This window comes from Peromyscus leucopus, chromosome 16_21, assembly GCF_004664715.2.
Source record: "Peromyscus leucopus breed LL Stock chromosome 16_21, UCI_PerLeu_2.1, whole genome shotgun sequence".
In the NCBI taxonomy this organism is placed as follows: Eukaryota; Metazoa; Chordata; class Mammalia; order Rodentia; family Cricetidae; genus Peromyscus; species Peromyscus leucopus.
In genome coordinates, this window is record NC_051084.1 from 69,700,604 (window position 1) to 69,727,809 (window position 27,206).

A 27,206-nucleotide genomic window follows, 5' to 3' on the forward strand; every position below is an offset into this window, starting at 1 on the left:
AGATCTGAGCTTGCTCTACCTAGCAGAGATGCATTAGAGGATTGCTTGACCATGTGCATGATTACCAGGTGTTTGGAAGGGTCTGCACTTGAATGTGCTAAGGGGAGGTCTTTGCTCCACCCCTTGGCATTCCTTTAAAAAGCCCTTTAGAAGAGACAGAAGGGGCTGGTGGATAAGGATCCAGGCCCTCCGGAGCTATCCTGTGTTTCTATCTGTCTCTTTCCCCTCTGTCCTTCTATCTAAGTATTTCTCACTTCTCCCTCCTCAAGAGTACCCTGGTCTAAAAATGGGAGTGGGTCTCCTACAATCTATCTTCATAAAGAAATGATATATACTTTGAGAAGGGTTTTGATGTGATTATGCCTCTTTATGCACACAGGATTGTGTTACATCAAATTTTTTCCCCTAAATTGTACTGTACTTAAATATGCCTGCAATGAACTGTCCAATGTTAAACTGTAGAAATTTAACCCAACACTGACTACTGAGTTGTCTTGAACCAGACTGTGGATCATCAGTCTGCCGGCCCTGGTAGTTGCAGAGATCCCCAGTTAATTTTATATGTTGATTTTGTGTCCTGCAGCTTTCCTAAATTCACTTATTAGTCTTAGTGGTTTTAGGTTACTTATTTATTTATTTGTTTACTTAGGATTTTCCAACTTTATTGTTTTTGCCTTTTGAGATATGATTTCACTGTGTGGCCCAGGCAGGCCTGGAACTCACTGTCCTCCTATCTCAGCTTCTATGTACTGAGATTATAGGCATGAGCTACAACACCTGGCTACATTAACACAAGGAGCTCTGGATATAACATCCCATGGTGTTGCAGCATGTGCAGGGGAGGGTCTTTGTCATCTGTAGCTGAGTCTGCACAGCTCCCTATATGGGTACAATTGTGGTCTTTGTCCCACTCATCCAATACTGATGAGAACACAGTGTGCTTTCCCTAAGATAGGGTGTTTTTTTGTTTGTTTGGTTGGTTTGGTTTGGTGCTTAACTCAGAAGTCTTCTTCCCTGCTCTTACTGCCCACAGGAGAAGCAAAGAACCGAAAGTATAACCCACAAAGTTTCCATAGGTTTGACTTGTATGGAGTCCCAACACCTCATTTTAATGATGGGCGCACCATGGCCAAAACTTTACATTGGCTCCATGAACTACAACTGTAAGTGTGATTATACCTGGTCCAGCAGTAAATCTTAGAGATTTAGCATTTGCACTTGAATAACTACCTATTTAAAATTTATTTGTAAGAGATATTAAATATGTCAACATGATTCAACATAACATTCATAGAAAAAACAGATCTTGCAATTTCTTTACTTCTACCACCATTCTGTCTTGTTCCTTTAGAGATAGCCAGGATACTATTTTCTTGTTTGTGCTGTTCTGAAATTACTTCATGACTTGTTTTTTAGACAGGGACTCACTCTGAAGCTTATAGAAGCTTAGAATTTATGGCAGTCCTCTTGCCTCAGCCTTCCAGTGTTGGAATTACAGACATACCCTAGCTTTTACTTATTTTTGTTGTTGCTTTAGATTCTATTTTTAAGTGTGTGTGTGTGTGTGTGTGTGTGTGTGTGTGTGTGTGTGTGTATGTGTGCACGCGCACACACACATGTAAATGCAGGTGCACCTCACAGGCTGAGACATCATGATATGCAATGCTTTGTTGATACCCATGGGAGACCTGCCTTTTTCTGAACAGAAACAAAAAAGGAGTGGCTGGGATGGGGTAGAGGAGAGATGGGGAGAGGGAATGGGAGGAGAGGAGGAAGGGGAAACTGGTTGGGGTGTGAAATTAAATAAATAAAATAAAATAATAAGTCAAATGCCTTTTCACTTCAAGAGGGAAGAACCAGGGCAAATTCACAATCAGATTAAAGTGAAACCAAACTCCAACAGTGTGCATCACTCAGTGTCCAGTATATGGGATTCACACACAATCTCCTGGGCTTCTGCAAAGGGCTTGGGTCACTTCTTTAGCTCTACTCTTTGCAGCACACATTGTCTTCTAGGCTCCAGCTCACAGCAGTCCATGGCTGCTGCTGTTCTTGGTGGTCATTCCATGGTATTGGCATCTCAATACTGGCATCTTCTGCTGCAACTGGGTTTCATATTCACCAGTAGCTTCTGGTGGGCTCTCTTCTTGGTGCAAAATTTCAATCTTCTTCATAACCTCTTCAATCCTGAAGCTTCCATTGCTATTCCATCTGCACCTTTACCAATGGCCTCTCCTGACCTCTCACAGGGCCAAGCCTCAGTTTTTCACCATGATCCCTTCATGCCTTCAAAACTAGTACCACCTGGGAGACTCAAAACCAAGTTTGGCTGCCAGCATAAGGTACAACCTTGACCACCTCTGGAACACAGCTTCTGTGTGCTGTCTCTGAGGAAACACTTCCCAGAAAATTTCACCTCAGTGATGCTGGTCTCTTCTTAATCACTACCAATTTCTCAGCTCTAGCTGAACAGCATCAATAGTACCAGTTAAAGCAAAGATTTCACTTCAGTGGTTCTGGTATCTTGTTAATCACAGCTGATTCTTCAGCCTCAGCTAACCAGAATCAAAGATTCTTAACTCAAAATAGCAAATGATCCTGATAGAGTCATTTAGGGACTTTTAAATTTCCCCCTGAAACTTCACAAGCCAGGCCTTCATTATCTTCATTGCTCTTAACATTTTTATCTTCCAAGCTCTCACAGAATAGATCACTAAGATTTGAATACTCAGTGGCCTTTCTAGGTCAAAGTTCCAAAGTCCTTTCATAATCCCTCCAAAAACACATGGTCAGGTCTGTCATAGTAACACTGCACTTCTGGTACCAATGAACAAAAGCAACTTTGGGAGAAAAGGGTTTATTTGGCTTACATATACAGAGTCACAGTCCAGTAAGGGAAATCAAGGTCCAAGGCAGGAACTCAAACTAGGCAGAAACCTGGAGGCAGGAGCTGATGCAGACACCATGGAGGGGTGCTACTTACTGGCTTGCTTCCCATGGTTAGCTCAGCCTACTTTCTTATACAACCCAGGACCACCATCTCAGGGATAGATCCACCCACCATGGGCTGGGGCCTCCCCAACCAATCACTAATTAGGAAAGCGATCTACAGGCTTGTCTACAGCCTGATCTTAAGGAAACATTTTCTTGATTGAGGCTCCCCTCCTGAGAGGGCTATATAGCTTGTGTCAAGTTGACATAAAACTGTCTATCACACTGCTTATATTAGTTGGAATTTTCAATATGAACTTATAGAAGGTTTATTAGATTGGCTTACAGGATGTGGTTTGGGTAGTCAAACAATGACTGTATTGTGCCTGGGAAACTGAGAATCAGATAATTGTTCAGAGGTCCCAATCTGGTGCTGGAGTCCTGGAGGATTTCTGGAGAGATGCTGATCTTCAGTCTACATTGGAATCCCAAAGATGCTGGTTCTAATACCAGTGAAGGAATACAGCAGCAACAAAACAGATGATCTTGCTAGTAAGAGTGAGGGTAAGCAGGCAAAAATCATTTTTCTTCTTCTATGTCCTTTTGCATGGGCTGCTGCCAGAAGGTATGGCCCAGATTTAGGGTGAGCCTTCCTGCTTCAAATAATCTGATGAAAAAAGTCACTCACAGGAGATAGGAGTGTCATCAGTTTGTGTTATAGTAAATTCTATATTCAGTTAAGTTGACAAACAAGATTAGCCATCATACTTTCTCATCCAAAAATAAGGAGGAAAGGAAAGAGGAAGGAAGAGGAGGAAGAAGAGGATGAGGATGTTGTTGTTGTTTAGAGGGAGACTAGAAGCTGAAGAGAAAAGATATTCAGAAGAGATGGTGTTCTGAAGATAGATGTAGGCCAAGGCTGGAGGGACATAGCTCTAACCAAAGACACCAACCAGCAATACCAGCAGCCAACAGACACAGGAAAGAGCAAGGAATGGTTTCCCATTGGGGAAAATATGAGCATGTTAACCTCCTGACTGACAGCTGCCTACAGAGCTGTTAGAGAACAGTTGGGTTGTTTGAAGTTGTTTGTGGTAACTTGTTAAAGCATCCATAGGTGGGCAATGCACTTGGCCTGCTTTCCTGGGTGTCAGGGAAGACCTGACTTTACTCTGATTTCTGCCATTTTTAGGGAGTATGGAGTTGGGTGTCCAGCCACCTATTCTTCTGGCAGTGTGGTTCCTATAATAACAGTTCTCAGCTACAAAGACAAAGTCTGTTAACATTCTCTTTATTATTAATTTAATCCCATCTTGAACATCATGAGGTTGGAGTACTTAAGTTCCCAGATGAATACTTTGAAGCTAATCATTTGTCTAAGTTCACGAAGCTGGGGAAGTCCTGGTGATAGGCTAGAACCTTGGCAGGGTGGCTTCAGCAGCTGGGCCTACCCCTGCATGGGTCTATTGGCCTGGAGGCTGTGGCCATCTCTTTATGGTTCCTGGTCCTCTCATCAGATCCGTCTCTTTTACTTGGACAGGAATAAGAGATGGGTTACGTTATATTTCTCCTTTTATTTCTCCACAAATTTATTCTTTAGATTCTTTAGAAATTCAGCTCAAAATGTGAACAATCAGGAAATGCTATTAAAAGCAGAGGAACTGTAAGGCTCTGTGTTCAATGGGGGAATTTATAATGTCATTAATTAATAGTGCTGTAATTTTACTTATTTGATAATGATTATAGAAGTAACAAAGTCATACTACAGAAAATCAATACAATAAAAGCCGTAATCCTGTCAATTTACGTTGACCACCATTAACATTTAATTTCTACCATGGCTCCCCAGGCAAAGACTGAATAGTTGTCCCCAGACTTTGTAGCCTTACTCAGAAGTTACTATGAATCGTTACTTAGCACTGTGTAGTCTTCATAACCAGAGCCTAAAATACATGCAAGGCTTTTTGTATGCACCTGACTGAATATTTGGATTTTTTTTATTATAACTAATGAGACTATAATGTTTCATGAACGACTGAGTTATATATCTTTACACACACACACACACACACACACACACACACACACACACAGAGAGAGAGAGAGTTTTTTCCTCTTTCTTTTCCTGTATATGTGTGTGTGGCACATGTGCATGTGTGAGGAGGCACATATATGTGTGTGCATATGTGGAGGCCTTAGGATGGTGTTGGTAATGCTCTTTGATCACTCTTTGTCCTTATTTTTTGAAGATGAGTAGCTCAGTCAAATCCTGTGCTCACTGACAGCTAGTTTTCCTAGCTAGCTGGCTTTAGGGATCCTGGATCCCGTGTCTCCCTTCAGAAACTAGTATAGGCATGCTAATATGTGTATTCTGAGCACCTGAGCTCCAGCTTCTAGTTTGTGCAGCAAGTTCTTTAACAGCTGAGCTATTTTCCCAGCCCTCAACAAATGTGTGTGTGATATAAATGCACATATTTTCTGCTTCCTTTTTCTTAGAGAGACAGGCTGTGCTCCTGTCTCTTGGGTTGACACAGTCCTCTGCCATAGCCTCCTGACTGACCATAGGTGCTCCACTGCTCTAGCTTCCACAATTAAAAAGGTGTTTTATTAGCATTAGTTTATATGTATATGGGTGTTTTGCCTATATGTATGCCTGTGTACTATGTGTGTCCACAGAGAGCAGAAGAAGGCTTTAGATCTCTGGGAACTAGAGTTACAGACAGTTGTGAGCCCCCATGTGGCTTCTGGAAGCTGAACCTGGGTCCTCTACAAGAACAACGCATATTCTTAACCCAGGGTCAAATCTCCAGCCCTGCTTCCCATAGTTTTAAACTCTGTGTGGGGTGCCTCTTTATTACCGATTCTTAGATGGAGATAAAGGGGCATGGTGGGAATGGGAGGGACGCAACTCCACATAGAAACACATGTCAGCCTGAGGAGTTCTTTTCTGAGTGAAGCTGGCATTCTTGACATTGCCACAGAGAAGAATTTCAGGATGATTTGGTATGAGAAGCAGAGTTTGAGCTTATTATGAGAGATTAAAACATTTTAAAAAATTGTGATATTTATGTATGTTTTCTGTGGTGTGTGTGTGTGTGTGTGTGTGTGTGCATGTGCACGTACATGTGTAGTGTATGTGTAAAACTGTCCAAGTGCATGTGGAGGTCAGAGGAGTACATTGTCAGGTATCTTCCCTGTCATTCTCCACCTTATTCCCCCAAGACAGTATCTTTCACTGAAATGGAAACTTACCATTTTTGGCAGACTGGCTGGCCAGAGGGAGCTCGTGGGATCTGCCTCCCCACCCCCTGTCCAGTGTTCATTGAAGGCACTTATGGCCAGACCCAGCTTTTTTATGTGTCTGTTTGGAATCTGAACTCATATCCTCTTGCCTTCATCCTCTGAGCTACCTCTGTAGCCCCTAAGAAGATACTTCAACATAAATATAAGGGTGGATTTAGGAGAAAGGCTCATAGGAAAGGAAGGCAGTACTCACCCAGGTGTGGGCGTGGCCTTCTCAGGGAAGAATCTTGCTCAAGTCTCTTTACAATATTTGTATATGTGACTTGGTGGCTTCTGAAGTTCTGCCTTAAAGAGTTGCTAAGGAACTGTTTCTCTCTCTTCCTTTTCCTTCAGTAAATGAGGTCAGGGACTGAGGGGACATTGAGTAGGACAACAGCAGACAAAGTAAAAGCTTGGGAAATAAGGGTGTGCAAGGAAGCAAATGTGCTTTTTTTAAAACATTTGTTAAGTGTGGGTACAATATGTGTGCGAATCCTAAGGTGAGCTTGCCTCCAAGATAAATTTTTAGGTAAACATTTTTAGTTTCTTAGTGACATTCTTTGAAATAAGCACTTTACAACTGGGATAGGAGTAAGGCTGTATATGGTTAGACCTGAAGTGTGGTTCACTATTCTTTTAACATTCTTATTTCATATATCTCTACATAAAAGGAATTTGGATGCTATAGGGAGTACCTTTCCCCATATTATATGTTCCATATTATCTGCCTTTCTGCCCTGCCTAAAAACATTTTTATGTTTTTTGCCAAAGTGTTTCCTTATGCTTGTCTACGCCATTTTGCCCCCCTTCTTGTGTTGAGGATTGAACTGAGCCTCATGCATGCTAGGCAAGTGTTCTTCCACTGAGCTAAATCTCCAAGATTGTCAGGTCCAAAACAAGAAGGGACAAATGGCTAACTGTGGTGCCTATTAGCATACCAAAGTGTTTTAGGGCCTCCTGGCTGACTCAGTACCTGTGTCTCCTCTCAGCTCTTCTCACCAGTCCCCTACCTTAAATTTCTCCAGCTCATGGGCTTCCCTTGCCCCAGATTTGGATTTCTATATAACTATGCCATTTTGGCCATGTGCTTTCTTGGCCTCCTCTCTCTTGACCCCCCGTTTCCTTTGCTTTTCTCTTCCTCTCTCGCTCCCCACTCCTCTCTCTCTTCTCATGGACCTGTTCAATCTGTGGGTCATGTTCAGTCCACTACTTTCTTTTCCTGTTCTGGACTTTTCCAGATGCCTCTGGCTGTACTCTCCCTCATATCTACTATAAAAATCTTTCCCTCAGCCATACCTTGGATAGTTCATACCCCCACTTTATACACAGAACATGCTGTCTGCCATCTACCAAATATATTTTTATTATAGAGTATGTGATAGAAGTATCAATAAATGTAGTGTTAAACATGGAAATGTCTTTTGAGACTTGTTCATTGTAGGCACAGTAATATGATACTTTTTAATATGTGAATATTTTGCATTCAATTACATTTTAATAATAAAGATACCTGACAATTTTCTCATTTTGTAGGGAACGAGGAGCTAAAATTATATCTAAAAGAGTTGATGACTTCAAGGAAAAGTTTCAACACAAACTTGGAAGAGTTTTAGACCCGTGAGTTTGAGCTTGAGGCCTTGTCAGCGGTCTTTGTTCCATGTTGAATGGTCCTGTGGTCTTCTGGGTGCTGGGCTTGGTGGCACATACCTGCGATCTTAGTACTGGAGAGCAGAGGCAGGAGAACCAGGAGCTCAAGGTCACCCTTGGCTATATTATTGAATTGGAGGCCAACCTGGGTTACATTGAAAAACCATATGTTTGTTTGCTTTTTACTAAATTGTTTTTAATTGAATAAGAAAATTATCCCCCTGTTGTTCATCAATGGAGTATTGTCACTGACTACAGCATTTGGGCTACCAGGAGATTGGAGAAGAGGGAGAGAGAATTCTGTGTAAAGCTTTATTTCTGGGATATCAAAAAAAAAATATTTTGGCCATATTTGTTTTGAATCCCCCCCCTCTCTCTCACTCTCTCTGGAGTGGTCTGCAGGGAAAACCTTCAGCCATTGTTAATACAAACGGACACGACTCTGGTGCCTTCCCTATGATTTTTCACAGTGTGTCTATAGGAGTGTTTGTAGGTTGTTAAGGGCCTAAGGCGAACATATATAGCTTTCAGCTTCAGATGGTGGCAATTTTAACTAAGGAATCTGTTTTCTCCTATAGCATTGCAGAAACTATGAACGTCACCCCAGGCCACACATTTGGAGCTTGCCTCCTGCCTGAGGAATATGGTAAATATGTGAATTTTCTTCTTGACAAATAAATATATCCCTATTAAAGGAGTGGCTTTCTTAGAGAAGCCCACACTCAGGCCCTGGGTGTGACTTTCTTTCTGGAGAGTCTCTTTTTCTCTTAACCCCCATGCTTTTAGCCTGTGTTGAAATATCTGAAATAATTGCTTTCCCCCAAAACCCTCTAAAGGGCTGCGGGTTCTGGGGTCTTGTTACTGCCCAGCATGATGACCATGGATGCATACTAAATAAATTGTTGAAAAACATCTCTAGAAAGCTATGTGTTACATTCACCATGGATGTAGATACATATGTACACATACACATACATATGTACATTTTTTTCTGTAGCGCTGGAAGTTGAACTCAAGACCTAGTGCATGCTAGACACAGCACTCTACCACTAAGCTATGTCTCCAACTCCTCCAAACTTCTGATATTAAAACATTAAAGCTTTATAGCATTAATGATATATAAGAAAGATTTTCTTCATGTTATGTTTGAACTAATACAGTTTAAAGGCCTTATCATGAATACTGTAAGTGGACTTATACTTAGAAAATAAATATAAACATATTAAGTAAACTCAGTGAGATAAGGTAGCTTTTTATTTAATTTCAATGTTGTGCTTACATCATGAAATGGAGATCTCTTTCTGCTTCTTAAAAATGCAAAATCTAGGCTGGCAAGATGGCTCAGTGCCAAACCTGACAACCTGAGTTTGGTACCTGGGACCCATATGGTTGGTGGAAGGAGAGATCTAACTCCCAAGAGTTGCCCTTTGACCTCTTCATGAGTGCCATGGTGCATTTGTGAGCCTGTGAGTGCTTATACCTGTGCACATGTCCCCAGTTCCCCCCATACATAAATAAGTAAGTATATGTACATGTGTGTGCAGGTCCCCTGGAGGTCAAAGGAGTTGGATTCCCTGGAGTTAGAGGTACAGATGGTTGTGAGCCATCTGATGTAGGTGCTGGGAATTGGATTCTCGTCCTCTGGAAGAGCAGAACATGCCCTTAACCATTCAGCTATTGCTCTTGCTCAGTAAGAACATTAAATAAAGAAATGAAGGCTGCAGAGATGGGTCAATGGTTAAGAGGACTTGCTGATTATCTAGAGGACTGGGGTTCAATTCCCAGCACTCACATGGTGGCTCACAACTATTTATAACTTCACTTCCAGGAGATGCAATGCCCTCTGTGGGCACTAGACACACATGCAGGGAAAATATTAATATGCATAAAATATTAAAAATAAATAAGAAAAAGTACAGATTTTAGGCCACACTATAAATTTACAGAATCAGAAACTGTTTTGTGATATTTGAGGCAGTACATCAGGCTGGTCTCTAACTTACTATGTCTTATCTATTCCTCCCAAATCCTGGGGTACAGGGTGGCACCACTATGCACAGTAACACATTTGTTTATCCATGGGATCCAGCTTTAGAAACGTTTAAACTGTAATGCACCCTAGTCAGGCATAGTGGTTTATTCTGTAATCCCAGCATTTCAGAGATTGAGGCTGGATGATTGCTTCAAGTTTGAGAATATCCTAGCCAATAGAGTAAGAGGGCATGTCTAAAAAACATTCTTCAGTATGGGATTGAACTCAGGGCTTTTCACAATGTGAGCAAATGGTCTGCTCTAAGTAAATCCTTAGCCAAGAGAAATCCTAACTCAAAAATGAGAGAGAGAGAGAGAGAGAGAGAGAGAGAGAGAGAGAGAGAGAGAGAGAGAGAGATCATAAGCACTCTGGTGTACCACCACATAACTTAGAACCACTCTCATCCGGCAGCCTGCCAGCAAATCATCAGCCAATCTATAGTTGGCAGAAGACATTTGTTAGGAGGTCTTTTTTCTAGTTTGTTTTAAAAAATTAAAATAAAAGTGGTTTGTTATGGCTGGCCTCCAACTTGCTATACAGGAAAGAAGGGCCTTAATCTGATTCTCCTGCCACAGCCTTCCACGTACTGGGATTATAGAACTGTGCCAACATGCGGAGCTTTGGTTTTTGTTCAGTTTCACTGCATAGCCCGGGGTGGCCTCGGGTATATACTACTTTGCTTTCTATCGCTGTGATAAACACCATGACCGAAAAAGCAACTTGGGAAAGAAAGGGTTTATTTCAGCTTACATTTTACACTCCACCACTGAGGAAAGCCAGGCCAGGAACTCTGAAAACAGAAACTGAAGCAAACCCCAGAGAGGAACACTTCTTATTGGCTTCCTCCCCAAGGCTTTCTCAGCCTTATACAGCACAGGACAACCAGCCCAGGGATGGCACCACCCACAGTGGACTGGGCCTTCCCACATCAATCACCAAGAAAGTGCCCCACAGGCTTGCCTACAGGCCAGTCTGAGGGAAGCATTTTCTCAGGATGTTTCCTATTTTCAGATAACTAGATTGTGTCAAGTTGACAAAACATTAGCCAGGACAAAGTAGGTGTGTGCTCCACTCTTGGCTAAGGCAGTTTTTGTTTTATAAATAATAAAGAACCTACATCCAGTGACTGATGGAAGCAGATACAGAGACCCACAGCCACGCACTTGGCCAAGATTCTGGAGTTCAGTTGAAGAGAGGGAGGAAGGATTATAGGAGCAAGGGGAGTCAGGATCATGTTGGGAAAAACCACAGAGATAGCTGACCCAAGCTAGTGAGAGCTCATGGACTCTGGACTGACAGCTTGGGAGCCTGCATGGGACTGCACTAGGCCCTCTGAATGTGGATGAAAGTTGCATGACTTGATGTGTTTGTGGTTCCCCTGGCAATGGGACCAGGATTTATCCCGGGTACAAGAACTGGCATTTAGAACCCATTTCCTATGGTGAGATGCCTTACTCAGCCTTGATGCAGCAGGGAGGAGCTTGGTCTGGCCCCAACTTGGTATACCAGCCTGTGTTGACTACCCAAGGGAGGCCTTACCCTCTTTGAGTAGGGGGTGGGGGTACGGTGAGGGGAGGAAGAGGGAACAGGCGTCGGTATGTAAAAGGAAAGAAAAAAATGTTTTTAAATAAAAATTTTTTTGAAAAGATAAAAAAAAAAAATAAAAAAGGAAAAAAATAATAAAGACCAGAAAAGCCTGGAGCTAAAGCTTAATGGTAGAGTACTTGCCTAGCATACTGTGGTTCTTGGTGGAGTCCTCGATACTGAAACATAAAATATGTGATATTCTTCAAAGGAGAAGTACAGTAGTGTTTATTATCAGATTGGGTTTGATTTTCTTTCTTTCTTCTTTTTTCTTTTATTCTGAGACCCTAGTCTTACTATATAACTAAGGCTAGCTTGAAATTCAGTGTGTAGCTTTGAACTAGTGACTTTTTCATTCAGCCCTCTTAGTGCTGGGATTACAGGCACAATCCACAATGCCTAGTAGATGTTTTCATGAGCAGAGACTTGTGGGTGGGGAGATGGCTCAGCAGTAAGAATGCTTGCTGTGTAAACTGAGGACCTGAATTCGAATCCTCAGCACCTATGTAAAAAGCCAGGAATGGCTCTACACACTTGTAACTCCAGCACTGAGGGTCAGAGATTGGTAGGTTCTAGGAGTTTACTGGTAGCTGTGGTGATATATTGTGTACCCTAATAAAGCTTGCTTGAGGGTCAGAGGACAGAGCCAGCCACTAGATAGAGGCCAGACAGTGGTGGCACACACACTTAATCCAAGTACTGGGAAGCACGCATACCTTTAATCCCAGGAAGTGATGGCAGGACAGAGAAAGGTATATAAGGCGTGAGGAAACAGGAGCTAAAGTAGTTCAGCTGAGACCCTTTTGGGTGAAGACTCGGAGGATTTCAGTGAGAGGATTCATAGAGTTGGTGGCTGCGGCTTGCTCTGCTTCTCTGATCGTTCAGCTTTTACCCCAATATCTGGCTCCGGGTTCTTTATTAAAAACCATCTAAATTCAAGCCACAGACTGCTGTCCTGAAATGTGAGCTGCCAGACACTGAGAGACCTTGGCTAGTGGAAAATGATACAGGAAGACACCTGAAGTTCTACTATGGCCTCTTGCATGCACTTTCATGAATGTGCATACCTGCATACACATGTGCATGCACTACACCCTCATTAAAAACAAACAAACAAACAAACAAACAAACAGAAACATTAACTTTTAAGAGTGGATTGGTTTATGTACTTTTTTATACACAGAAGCATTCTGTATAATAGTATCAGAGTGAGTGAGTGTGGTGTGACACCTGTAATCCCAGCACTTAGGAGACTGAGAGGAATCCCATGAGTTCAATGAGGCCAGCCTGACTTATAGGAGACCTTGTCAACAAAACTAAAGTAGTGGTGGGAAGTGCCAGCATTAGATATGACTGATTTTTGTTTTTTCATTCTTAGAGGTTGTTAGGTTTCTCTGCCTTTGTCTCTCTCTGCCTCTGTCTCTTTCTCTCTGGAAACGCTATAGCCATATTTTAAATTCAGATGCAAGACAACTTCTTCCTTCAATAGGAGTTGGTGATCTCATCCATTACAGACGCCCAGGTGAATATCTCCGTGGGAAAGACCGCCAGCGAGCCTTGATTGCAGCTGCTCGCCACCACTTGAAGAAATTCAATTACCAGCACTTCGACACTTTGCTGTTGGCTTTCAGGCACTATGACAAGGCCAGTAGTCTCACAAAATGAGGGGGTTTATGATGATGTATGGATAAATTCCAGCAGACTGGTGCAAATGGTGGGTCAGCAAACTATGGTCCAAGGGTCAGAGCCAGCTCATGACTTGTCCTTGTAAGTGAAGTTTAGTTGAAACACATCTGTGACTGTGTGGTTTTAAGCTGATGACTTTTGTTCTAAACATAGGCAGAACTGAGTAAATCTCAGTGTTCTGACAAGGGCAAGTGTATCTCTGTGGGTCTCTGGGGGACACTGGATAGTCTTATACCTAAGTTTTGGTGTCTATAGAAACTTCAGTCTACATCTAACTCATTCATAGAATGCCATTGACTAAGACAGCATGGGATGGTATCTATCCAAAGGCTGCAAGATCAGTTAAAAAATATTTTTTTTTTTGAGACAGGTCTCTTGTAGTCCAGGCAGGCTCTGAACTCATGTTGTAGCACAGGATAGGAATGAGCTTTCTATTTCTGCTTCTACCTCCCAAATGCCAGAATTAAAGACCTGTGCCACCACATCTGGTTTATGTGGTACTGGGGATTTAGCTACTGGCTTTGTGTGTGCTACCCAAGCACCATATCAATTGGGCTGCACCTCGAGGCCAAGGTCAACTAATTTTTAAACTACTGTAAATGTAATTTATTCATTTAGTTTTGGATGCTGGGGATTGAATTTAAGACTTTTCACATGCTAAACACATGGCATGCTCTGAGTTGCACCCCAAGTTCTTTGAATGTACATCCCCCCCCCCAGTTTTCCAGGAAGCTCACAGCCCATTGAATAGTTTCAGTGTCAACTTTGCGGGAATTTGAATTTTTTTCATTCTCACTTTGCTTTGATTTCCCCCTACTCCCTTTTGTGCCTCATTGTACCTGGTTTTCTAGGCAGTTTAGAGACAATTTTAAGTGGATTTAAAAACATTATTATTCTTGTAGGATCCAGGGATTGAACGCAGGTCATTAGGTCTAGTGTGAGTGCCCTTACCCATTGAGCTCTTTGCTGGACCTACAAACCATTTTTGAATGAGTTTGATATCAATACATATGATGTGTGCTGATACATAGTATCACAATCATTTTAAATTATGAATTCAGCTTTTATTCAAAATCAAATAAGCAAAAATTTTAAGAAATTTGTGTACATTATTGACATAAAATAAAGTTAATAGAGACAGCCATAAGTTTGCAATAAATATTATAAAGAATCCAGGGCAGCATGAATATAAACCATGTCACTACATGGTGCTCTAATTGAGATATGAATAAGGCTGAGTGAAAAACAAAACAAACTTTAAAAGTCCTTACAAAACCTTAATAAATGTTCTCTTCCTCCTGGTCCTTAATGAGTTTATGTACTATGTAATTTCTTTTTTTTTTTTTTTTTTTTTTTTTTTTTTTTTTTTTTTTTGGTTTTTCGAGACAGGGTTTCTCTGTGTAGCTTTGCGCCTTTCCTGGAGCTCACTTGGTAGCCCAGGCTGGCCTCGAACTCACAGAGATCCGCCTGGCTCTGCCTCCCGAGTGCTGGGATTAAAGGCGTGCGCCACCAACGCCCGGCCGTAATTTCTTAAGTATATATATATCTTGGATTTTTTTTTTCTGGTTTTTCTAAGACAGGGTTTCTCTGTAGTTTTGGTGCCTGTCATGGATCTCGCTCTGTAGACCAGGCTGGCCTTGAACTCACAGAGATCTGCCTAACTCTGCCTCCCCAGTGCTAGGATTAAAGGCATGCAGCTCCACTGCCTGGCTCAAAGCTGTCATTATTGATAACATCTATTTTAGCATTACTTTTTGATTCTGTCACTAGCTACCACATTGTTTTCCTGGCAGGGTAGCAGGTTCGTGGTTTTGGTTGACTTGGGTTTGCCATAGAGATATTTATAAAGGATTTTACATTAATTCAGGCCATTTATAACTCCATTGTCAAGGTAATATATGTTAACAACAGGAGGCATAGGCAACTTCTTCAGGGCCACAGAAACTTATTTAGAATTCACTTGGTCTGTCTCATTGGGTCATTTTGCAGGGGTTTGTTTATTTGCAGTAGAATTGTGAATTCAATCCTGGGCAGCTGGAGCCCCAAATCCTCAATGATTTATTCAAAAGTTGTTTCTCTAGACAGATTCTCTCCCGAAATCTCTCTGATGGGCCAGCGGAGTCATACGCTCTTTATCTCTTTGACTTAATGTTTTTCAGTGTTAGGGACAGAAGTCAAGGCCTCAAACATTTGAGGCAAGCACTCTGCTCTTGAGCTATACCCCCACCTATAGCATCCAGGATTCCCTGCTCAAAGCAACCCCCCACGGGGGTGGGGAACAAAATGAAACCCTTCTGCTCCTTAGCATCATCTCTGAATGCATCTAAGGCTGGGTGGTTAAGACGTCCTAGCGGTTGGCTTTGTTCTTTAACAAGTGTTTTATACCTTGTCAGCCTCGTCTCCCAAGGGACCCAGCCAAATTTCTCTTTACTCTCCCATCGATTTCCTTCCAATCACACTTAGGTATTTCTGCCTTTAACTATTGTGTGAAAAGAGACTAGATGTTTTTCCCTCTCTAGAAGAATGAATCTTAACACTGTTACAGGGGTAGACTTAAGGGGTTGGTAGCTTCTCTCTCTTGCTAGTGGGAGTAATATCAAACAAAACCAGGCCTCCCTGCACTTTGCTTTGTAATCGTATCTCTATTTTCCTTGTTAGTAAGCAATGATGTTGAGGACCATTAATGGCCCCAGTGAGAAACAAGGTGTTAAAAACTCTGTCAGCTTGAAAAATTGTAATGAGCTGTCAGACAGGCAAAACATTGCTCAAGTGAAATGCCAAGCATGTTTTATGATTATGCCAGCTACATTCCAATGCAAATAGTTTGGTTTAAAAGGTATGATTAAGCAGGGTGTGTGAGAACAAGCCTGTCATCCCAGAACTTGGGAGGCAGAGGTAAAAGGACCAGAATTCAAGGCCACATAGTTGATCTTAAGGCTGGCCTGGACTACATGAGACCTTGCCTCAAAACAACAATAAAGCACTAAAATAAATAAGTAATAACAGGAAGAAAATAAAAGAAAAAACATGATTAAAATAAGTGGGGTTGTGAGCACAGCTCACATGTGTTGACTATGTGCAAGGGCCTGGATTAAATCTCCAGGACCAATAACAAAAAGATTCTGAATGATATTCTGCTTATACTAGAATCTCTAACTACAAAGTGTGTCTATCAGGTTGACTCAATGAGGATAACTCTTGCTTTACTTATATAATATTTGATTCCTCTTAGTGGAGGTTGGAATTTGCTGAGCATGTGTGCTAGAGCCATTTCTTTTTTATTAGAGACCACACTCATCTTGTCCTCCTTTGTTTACTGGTTGACAGAAAGGAGATGGGATGATCGACAGAGAAGAACTATATGAAGCTTGTGACCAGGCAAACCTGCATCTAGACAAGATGCTCCTGGACCAGCTGTTTGACTACTGTGACGTGGATCAGGATGGCCTGATTAACTATCTGGAATTTGCCAATTTCCTTAACTGGAAAGACAAAGTACCTCTCAGAGAGTATGAGAAGAGGGTCATTATTAAAGGTATTTCTTGGCCGGGCGGTGGTGGCACATGCCTTTAATCCCAGCACTCGGGAGGCAGAGGCAGGCGGATCTCTGTGAGTTCGAGGCCAGCCTGGGCTACCAAGTGAGTTCCAGGAAAGGTGCAAAGCTACACAGAGAAACCCTGTCTTGAAAAACCAAAAAAAAAAAAGTATTTCTTGAAAGCTTGCTGAATTCTTAAGTAGATTTTTTAGGATCTCAACCAACATTAATATTATGTGTCCTAGTTTAGCTTCAGTGGTCAATTTGACATAGCCCAGAGTCATCTGATTGCCCAGATCAGACAGATTCTTTGAGAGATTGTCTTGATTGATGATTTGTGTAAGAGGGCCCAGCCCACTGAGGGAGAACTCAGTCCATCCCTAGGTCGGTCAGTCTGGGCTGTATAAGCTATCTGAGGGGCTGGAGAGATGCCTCAGTGGTTAAGAATGTTTACTGCTCTTACAGAGGGGCCAATTCCCAGCCAATTAAGATTCAATTCCCAGCATCCACATCAGATGGCTCACAGCTCCAGGGAATTCACTGCCCTCTAGCCTCCACAGGCACCTGCATGAATATGGTGCACACAAACTCATGCAGCCTCACACAGAATTACATAAATAAAAATAATAAATACATTTAAAAAAAGATAGCTGAGCATGAGCAAGAGAAACCAATAAACAGTGTTCCTCCATAGTTTCTGGTTCTGTTCCTGCTTCAGTTCATGCCCTGACTTCCCTCAGTGGTGAACTGAGATCTGGTGTAAGCCAAATAAACCCTTTACTTCCCCAAATTGTTTCTGGTCATGGTATTTATCACAGCTACATAAAGGGAACTAGGACAGTATACATACGTGTTTGTTCATTGGAGGATGTATATGAAAGGGAAGGAAAGAATGTGAGAACACTCAGGAAGATGGAAATGTGGGGCTGAGGGGCAGGGCAACAATGAGACTTGTCTTTTTAAAAAATTAGGTATAAGATTTGTTAGTGATCATGATGGTTGGGATGGGACATTAAGCACAGTGGCAACCCTCATGAGCGCAGACTAGCCACTTGTCCAGGGGCAGCAGTTGGGGATATGTTTGATCCCTCAGCCTTGGGAGATCAATTACTTCTCAGCTGTGTCTTCAAATTCAACTGTATTGCACTTGGTGAAGCCTCACTTCTTGGAGATGTACATCTTCAGGTGACCAGGGAAGGCAAACTTGGCTCTGAACAGGGCTTCAGTCACATAGTTCTTACTCTGCACATTGGAGCCATGAGGAGAGGAACCTGATTGGCTTACTTATGGCTGCAGAGGAGGCTTACTTTTTTAAAAAGTTTTTTAATTAGCATATATTAGTTATAAGCAGTAATGGGTTTCTTTATGACATTCCATACATGAATATATGTATTTAATGATGTTCATGGATTACCCTTTCTTGTCCCCCTCTGCTCTTCTCTTTTCCCAATCAGAGACTTATTTTTCAATGTATGGTTTTGTATCATTTGATATTGGGACTATATTTAAAAATTAAAAGTAAAGTACTTAGAATCTCAAAACTTAATAACTCCTTATGAAGGATTTTGAAAACCCCATTTTAGTTACTTTGCCACATTCAAGAAAAGTCAATATTGAAATAGAATTTGACATAAGAATATTTGATTTTTAAAATTTTACATAGGGCTGGAGAGATGGCTTAGTGGTTAAGAATACTGGCTGCTCTTACAGAAGACCTGAGCTGAACTCCCAGCATGTACGGGCTCACGACTGTTAGTAACTTCAGTTCTAGGACATGTGACACCTTTTTCTGGTCTCCATAGGCACTGGGCATGCATATGGTGTACAGACAGACATGCAGGCAAGGCACTCATACACATAAAATAACATTAAAAATAATTTTTGCACAAAAAGTTAAGCATGGTGGTACACAATTGTTATTCCAACACTGAAGAAGTAGAGGCAGGAAGATTGTGAGTTTGAGGCTGGTCTGAGCTATATAGAGACCCTGTCTAAAAAAAATCCCCCAAACAAGTCACAATTTTCCACAGAAATTTGTAGTCTTAACTTTAATTTTTGTGGTACTGGAAACTGAAGCTACATAGTAAGCAAGCACTCTGCACTGAGTTAATCCCAAGTCCTCTTTTTACTTTTTACTTTGAGAGAGACTCTCACTAACTTGCTTAGACTCGCTCTAAGCAACTCAGATAGGTCTTGAATTTGTATTTTCCTGTTTCATCCTGAGTATCTGGGATTAGAGATCTGTGCTTCCAGGCCTGGTGATCGTTACCTTTGATTAAAATATTTTCATGTTTATATGTTATCTTTCTGTATCACTAAAATATATGTATGCAAATGTATATATGTATGCATGTATTTATCTATCAGTTCTAGAACAGGCCAGCTCATGAACTCTCTAGTGACCTTTCTATCTGTGGTTCCCAAGTGCTGGAATCACAGGTATATCTCCTCCCCTACCCCCCCCCCACCACTTCTTGATTATTTATTTATGTTTTGTAACACGGTCTCACTGTATTGTCCCCGCTGGCTTAGAATTCAGTCTCCTGTGTTATAGGAGTTGTTGGTATGTCCTGTCATGCCTGGCTTATGAATAGAATTAATCTTTTTATCATCAAATATTTGAAAATATTCCTGTTATCTTTTCTGTTTTCAGCTCTTTCTCCTTCCCCTGCCCCCTCTGTATCTTTTGAGGCAAGGTCTCCTGTGGCCCAGGTTGGTTTTAAACTTTCTACATTGTTGAGGCAACTCAGACCTCCCAATTTTTCTGCTGCCACCACCTGAGTGCTGGGATACCACACATATGCGACTATGCCTGCTCCCCCCACATTCCCTTCCTTCCCTCTCTCCTTCCTTTCTTTCTTGTATAAATTTGGAATTTTTATTTTAAATTATGTGTATATATGTATGTGTTCATGGGGTATGTGTGTAAGTACACATGGGATCCCTATGACAACCTCCACCTGTTTGCGGATACGGATCCTCTTGAACCAGAGGTACAGGCAGACGAGTCACCTGATGTGGTAGTGGGATGCGAACCCAGGCCCCCTGTAAGAGTAGTATGCACTCTTAACCCCTGAGCCATCTCTCCAGCCACCCGCTGCTTTTTTTAAGTCTATAGTGATACCACCTTGGCTTCCATTTTCAGCACCTGGTTGCTGGGATTAACTTTTTAAAAGGTTAGTGACATTTTTTATTTCCCCTGTGGAATGTCTCTCTTCTACAAAGCAATGATACTGTTATTTCCACTTTTATTCCTGGGTTGGCATGTCATTCTGTAAGACTAAACTAAAAAAAAAAAAAGAAACAAAATTTTGTTCTTCTTGGTGATGCGAACCCTTTGTCTGGGACAATATTCTCTTCACCCACTGAGCATATAGAGGGACTTTTTTTTTTTCAATTCATGTATGTGCATGTGTGTACTATATATGAATATGGAAGTCAGTGGACAATGTCTGGCCTGGAGGCAAGCACTTTTACGCACCCCCCATCCCGTTTTTGAGACAAAAATCTCACTTAAGAAGCAGAGTCAAGAGGACGCACAGCCTGGGTTATATAGTGCTAACACATCCACATTCCACTAAACACAGTGTTTCTGTCTCTTCAGAAATAAATAGGGACAATATTCTTTCCTTGCTTCTTCATCTTTTTTTGATATTGCCCATTATATTTTTGTCTTATTTATGTGTGTGCATGTGTGTACTATACATGGTTATGGAAGTCAGTGGACAACTTGTGGGAGTTAACTCTCTTTCCCTCGTGTGGGTCCTAGCAATAGACTCCGGATTTCCGGCCTAGAGGTAAGCACTTTACCCAGTGACAGAGCCATCTCTCTGCACCCCTCCCTTTTTTTTGAGACAAATTCTCACTGTATAACTCAGACTGGCCACATACATGTGGCAACCCTCTTGACTCTGATTCTTAAGTGCTAGGATTATAGATGTGAGCCACTATATCTGGCATTTTTCCCTTTCTTGGTGATGCTTAAGAGAAAGTAGAGGAATGTTCTTAAAATAGTTCCTTTATTTATTTTATTACTTTTTTTCCCATTTCAATCCCTTGCCTCATTTCCCGAATTCTTGGATTATAGACATGTTTTGTCACGTTTGGTCTCATTTTTGTTTTTTGAGTCAGGGAAGCATTTGGTGGTCCAGGCTGGATCCTCCTGTTCAGCTTCCCCATTGGTGGGATTACAGGTATGCTCCACTATGCCCAACTTATTCCTGGGTTTTAGTCAGGCCTCCCTTCTTCCCTTCCTCCTTTCCTCCCCCTTTCCCTTCTCCTTTTTCTTTGAGACCGGGTCTGACTGTGTTGTTCAGTCTCAAACCCAAACTCCTAGTACTCTTGCCTCAGCCTCAGAGTTCTGCAGGATCACAGCCTGTGTTACCAGGAACCATGTTTTTAATGGAGTCCGCTTTGGGGGGGGGGGGCAGTGGTGGGGTGGTAGGAGAGAGTTTAAGCCAAGGTTGGCACTGGTCATTCTGCTTCCACTTCTCTGCTGTCAAGGGGAGTTCTCAAAGATTTTGTTTTCTTGTTTTGGGGGCACAAACTTAAGCTGGTCTGGTGGCCAGTTGGCTCAGGAGTTTAGAAATGTTTTACCAGGAAATTTCCTTCTCTCTTCCCTCCTTTCCTTTCCTTTCCTCTCTTCTCTTCTCTTCTCTTCTCTTCTCTTCTCTTCTCTTCTCTTCTCTTCTCTTCTCTTCTCTCTCCTCTCCTCTCCTCTCCTCCCCTCCCCTCCCCTCCCCTCATCCCTCCCCTCCCCTCCCCTCCCCTCTCCTCCCTCTCCTCCTCTCCTTTTCCTTTCTCCTCATTTTCTTCTTCTTTTTCTTTTTCTGAGACAGGGTTTCTCTGTGTAGTCCTGGCTGTCCTAGAACTCACTCAGTAGAGCAGGCTAGCCTCGAATTCAGATTTGTTTGCCTCTGCAAAGATTTAAGGCATGTGCCACCACCACCATACCCTTCATTTCTTTGACTTTTTTTGTTCTATTTATTCCAGGCTGTCTTAAGCATTTATCATCCTCCTGTCTCAGCTGCCCTAGTGCTGGCATTATATGTCTGTGTTACTATGCCCAGCCTTGTGATGTATTTCCTACACCACATTCTGTCTCAGGGCTGGCTTTGGGGGACAGGGGAAAGCATGTACCATTTTCAAACCATGCAGTTTTCTGCTTTTAAGGGTGTGTGTGTGGGGGGGGGGGCAGGGTAGAGCCTCTGTAGCTTTCAAGGCATGCCTGCCCCCACTGTAGATCTCCTGGAACCGAAGTCCTCTTGGAGCTCTTGTTTGCAACCCTCTCATGGATTTCTTGAGTTCTTCTGTGGCTGTGGCAACACCACACTGCCCTCCAGTGGTATCTGTGGAATAGCTAGCCCTTTGAAGGGCGGTCTTAGCTCTCTGACTGACTGTAAAGTCAGTCTGCAGTTTCAGTACTACCTCACATTTTTTCACTTTTTGGGGCTTGGATTGGACCCAGTGCTGCCTGGTGCATGATAGCTGCACATGCTCCTTCGGTGTCACTCACAGTCTTGAGTGGTTTTTTTTTTTTTTTTGTACACTAACTTGTAGGAAGTTATTTTAGAGATGCAGGCCCCCAGCTCATAGTATGTTCTTGTCCCTTCTCTGCATGGGGCATGCTCTGCCCTCCCAATCCAAGTATATGTGTGATTATCATTTTAACTTTTTTACATTGAGGGTGGAGAGTTCAGTGGTATAGAGCAATTGTTGCTTGTGCAGAGGACACAGGTTTGATTCCCAGCACCCACATGGTGGCTCACAACCATCAGGAACTCTGTTCCAGGGGATCTGATGCCCTCTTCTGGTCTCTAGCAGTACCAGTCACACATGCCATGTACATATACATGTTCAGGCAGAAAACTGTGTATGTGCTTGCTCACAATGTGTGTCACAGCACATATGTGGCGGTCTGAGGACAACATGCAGCAGTTAAGTCTCTCTTTCCACCATGTGGGTCCCAGAGATTGAACTCAGCTTGTCAGGCTTCGTGACAAGGGCCTTATCCACTGAGCCATCTCCCTAGCTCATGTGTAAAAATTTTAATCGCAAGTATGTCTTTCATCCCCCTTTAGGACTTAGTCTTAGGGAAAGCTGTATAGTTCAAGCTAAATAGGAGGCTAAGCTCTAATAAAGAGAGAGCTGAGGAGACAGTTCAGCCATGGACCACTTGTCTAGCTTCCATGAGGCTCTGGATCTATTCTGGTATAGGAAGAAAAAAAAAAATAAAGGGTTCTCTGTTTTTAGTTCTCCAAATGGAATAAAGTTTTCCTGGAATAAAGTAAACCAAGTAACAGAAAGTAACACTAGGTCATACTGGGATCACAGCTGACATTGGCCTGAACTTGCTGTTGCACAGTGGAGTATCATTGCTGGCTGCTGCTTCACAGGAGCTCAGTTCCACTGTGAGAAAGCAGCTACAAAGGACATTAATCTTTAAAAAACATTACATTTATCATTATTATTATTATTATTATTATTATTATTATTTGTGTGTATGCATATATGTGGCTGCACATGTCACAGTGCACATGTAAAGCTCAGAGAACACCTTGAGGGAGTCAGGTCCTTCCTTCCACCATGTGGGCCCCGGGGCTCTAACATAGGCTGCCCGGCTTGGTGGCAAGTGGCAAATGCCTTTCCTGCTGAGCCATCTTGGAGGTCCAAATAATCCAACTTGTTGCAGAACAGCAAGCACCAAGAAATGACATCTTCCTGTACTTTCTTGTCCCCTGTCTGGTTTTGCTTCAAGGTAGAAAACCAGACTGTGAAAACATTGCTGAGACTAGCATGGCAGAAGTTGAGCCAACTCTTCTGATACAGCCTGGAGATATTGTCCCAAAAGAACCAGGAAGTTCAGAAGAGACTCTCCGGGTACTTCTGAGACCAAATGACAAAGTTGCTAACCACTATAAGACAACTTCTTCTGAGATCAATGCAATTGTTGGAGCTGTTCCTTCTATATGTAAGCATGTCCCATTCCTTGTCAAGTTAAGTGATTAGCACACCTAGAAATGCAATGTTCCTAGCATGTCCTTGCACTGTCCCTAGCCTCTTTCTGCATTAGACTATACATTTGTCAAGGCCTTGGGCCTTATGTTTAACTGTGTACTGTAAACACTCAGTGGTCTCACAGATATATTTTACTGACCTGTTCATGATGGCCCACATTTAAAAAAAATCTATATTAATAAAATTAAGACGCTGATTGATGAGCATGTTAAAAGCTTTTCTAAGCTGTGCTTGGACTTTGGGGCTCAGGCATTATCCCTCCTGCCTCAGCTTCCCATGTCCTTGGAGCTAAGGAGTTTCCTGCTGTGTTTGGCCACACTCTGCTTTGGATTTTACATTTAAGCCTAGAATGGTTTATGTCAAGTGCTCAGTAGTCAGGTGTGACTGGTGGCCACTGTTCTACAGCGGGGTTTCAGGGTGTCTTTTTCTCCCTCATTGATGACCTAGGTTATCCCATATATGGTGTTCCAACCATTCGATCTGACATTCCTGCTCCGAGGATTCGTCGTATCAGTGATGTAAATAATTATGGTGAAGAGGGCAATGCTTACTCACTGCTGCATCCCTCCATCTTTGCCCAGAAAGGTGTGTTTGAGAGAGACTTCTTCAAGACCAGATCAAAGGAAGAGGTACAGAAATCACCCCAAACTGCAATTCTATGCAAATATACAAAGACAGAAATTTTGACTTAGCAATGATCACTATTATTATTGTGACAAGTTTTATTATTGTTACCTTTTATTTTATTTTTGAGATGGTATTTTACTTCTTACCCCCCACTTTGGTTGGTCTGGAACTAACCTTGTAACAAGCCTACAACTCTTAGTGGTTTTCAGTCTCAGCTTCCCAAAGCATGAACCAACATACATAGCTAGTGTTATATTTATTTGTTTTGTTTTGAGACTGGGTTTTGCTATGAGCCCAGAGTGGACTTGAAATCATGATCCTCCTGCCTCATCCTACTGAGTGCAAGAATTGTAGGTATATGCTATTGCTTCTAGGTAATTCACATCATAATCATTATTATTACCATTATCATCATCATCATCATCATCATCATCATCATCCTATTAGCCTCCAAATCAGCTATGTAGCTGACTTGGTCTTGAACTTCTGATCTTCCTGCCTCCACTTCCTGAGGGTTGAGATTATAGGTATGTTCCTGGTACTTGTTGGGCTGGGGATCAAATCTGGGATTTGTGCATGTTAGACAAGAGCCTTATCAACTGAGCCCTAGTCCTAGCTGCCACCCATGACTATCATATTTGACTTTTCAGAATTATAGCTTTTATACCGATCCTGAAGTATAGGATTCTTGATAAATGATAATCAGTTTGGTTGTAACAGGTTGCTAAGTTTTTCTTTTTCTTTTTTTTTTTTTTCTGGATGTATTGTATAATTCTTTTCCCTCTCCCGGAGGGTCTCACTATGTAGGCCAGTAGTCCTTCAAGAGCACCTTCCTGCCTCTGCTTCCTGAGTGTTGTGATGACAAGCACAAATTACCATACCCAGCTGTTTGTTTTTTCATTTAAACCTAGTTAATTCCTATTTTGGGAGTTGAATTAAAAACATGCACTTATTTATTTATATTTTGTGTGTGTATTTCATGTATGCCTGAGTATGTGTGGATGTCAGAGGACAACTTGTGGGAATTGGTTCTTTTCTTCCATAATGTGGGAATGGGGGGGTCACACCTAGGTCATCAGTTTTGGTAGCAAGCACCTTCACTGGTGGAACCACCTTCACTGCCTTGTTTTGTTTTTAAAAATTAAAAAAAAAAAAAACAGTTCAGAGGTGAGAGGGTCTCACTCTGCAGCACAGGCTTACCTGGAATTCACTGTGTAGGCCAGGCTTGTGGCTAGAGTTTTCTTGCCTTGCCCGCAGTCAGGACAAATTTTTGTCACCCGCCAGTCCCACAGCTGCTCAAACCCAACGAAGTAAACATAGAGACTTATATTGCTTAAAAACTGTATGGCCGTGGCAGACTTCTTTCTAACTGTTCTTATAGCTTAAATTAATCCATTTCTATAAATCTATACCTTGCCACATGACTCGTGGCTTACCGGCATCTTTACATGCTGCTTGTCTTGGCAGCAGCTGGCAGTGACTCCTTCTATCTTCCTGTTCTTTCTTTTCTCCTCTCTGTTAGTCCCGCCTATACTTGCTGCCTAGCCCCTGGCCAATCAGTGTTTTATTTATTGACCAATCAGAGCAACACATTTGCCATACAGAACATCCCACAGCACAGGCTGGCTTCGAACTTCAACATTTCTATGTCAGCCTCCCAAATGCTAGGGCTACGGGAATGCACTTCCCCCATGCCTACAAAGTACTGGAATTTTGATACCTTCTCATTTTATGTGTATAGGCACATATGCATATGTGAACACATATTCTTTGAGGGAGGATCAGTGTCCATTTATTAAATGTTGTAAAGTTTTTAAAATATAAATTTTATCTTACTTAATTTTTTAAAATACAAAATTAAAATCACAAATCTTTGTCTGGCCTTAAATTCATTGTTTCTAGATTTCAGATATATTAACTAACATTGGAGTCAAGCTTTCTGAAGAAGAATTTGAAAATGTATGGAATCTTGCATCAAAAAAACACCACAGAGGAGAAGTTTGTGTTGAGACCATCAGGAATGTTCTAGATGAGCTACTGCATGCAGGCCGAGTCAAGTGTAAAACAATCTTGTGATATTTTGGAAACTCACACTTTTAAGCAAAAGAGTCATTAAATCTGTGTTGCTCTAACATATTCTGGTTTTGCTGTTATGTCAGAACTTGGCAGTCACTCTGGTATAACTCATGTGTCTGTATAGGACTGATAAGTTAGATCTTGTGGACTTCATCTTATTGTGAATTCTAAAGCATCTAAGAACTTGACACATGCTGTAAGAACCTTCCACCTCATCATATTCACAGCTTAGAATGATGTTGAAAGTTAATAATGTTTAGCAGGCCTAAGAACCCCACCGTTTCAACACATCTAAAGTTTGGTTGGTCTATAATGCCAAATTCATACAATTTTGCTGCCGGTGCTTTGCTACTGTATGCTCTGTTACAACAAGACACCTACTTAGGGTGAAGTTGGTCTCTACTGAATCCAAGAAAAGCAGTTTATTGAAAGAACAGGATGTAGGGAGCAAAGTCTCAAGACCCAACAATTGATTGCATAATGGCCACTAGCTTAATATCTTCTTAATTTTTTAAAAAAGTTTTGACCCAGGGCCTCATTAATATAGCAGGCCTGGCTTCACCTTGAGACCTCTTGGCCTGCCTTAGTTTTTCCCACACCTGGCTCTTAATACCTTCCTATGAACAAAGAAACACATTGTCCTTGATGGTCTGAAAAGGACATGGCTGCCCCATGGCAGATGCAGGCTTCAGAAGGTTACCAGCGGCAGACCAGACTGACCCACTCCTTTGCTCATACCCTAGCCCTTTGATACACAGTCCATGGGGCAGAATGGGGCAGGGATGGTGT

General features: G+C 41.9%; 1 protein-coding gene across 1 annotated transcript in view; it reads left to right on the plus strand.

Moving 5' to 3' along the window:
• The window catches only part of Efhb (EF-hand domain family member B), a 59,400-nt gene extending 32,925 nt beyond the window's left edge, over positions 1-26,475 (plus strand). The window contains exons 6-13 of the mRNA XM_028890197.2: positions 1,034-1,163; positions 7,747-7,830; positions 8,439-8,506; positions 12,966-13,120; positions 16,490-16,697; positions 23,455-23,667; positions 24,162-24,343; positions 26,244-26,475. Of these exons, the coding sequence (XP_028746030.1) occupies positions 1,034-1,163; positions 7,747-7,830; positions 8,439-8,506; positions 12,966-13,120; positions 16,490-16,697; positions 23,455-23,667; positions 24,162-24,343; positions 26,244-26,417 (1,214 nt within the window). The 3' untranslated portion in view covers positions 26,418-26,475. The remainder of the gene's footprint in view (positions 1-1,033; positions 1,164-7,746; positions 7,831-8,438; positions 8,507-12,965; positions 13,121-16,489; positions 16,698-23,454; positions 23,668-24,161; positions 24,344-26,243) is intronic.
• The last annotated feature ends 731 nt before the right edge of the window (positions 26,476-27,206 follow it).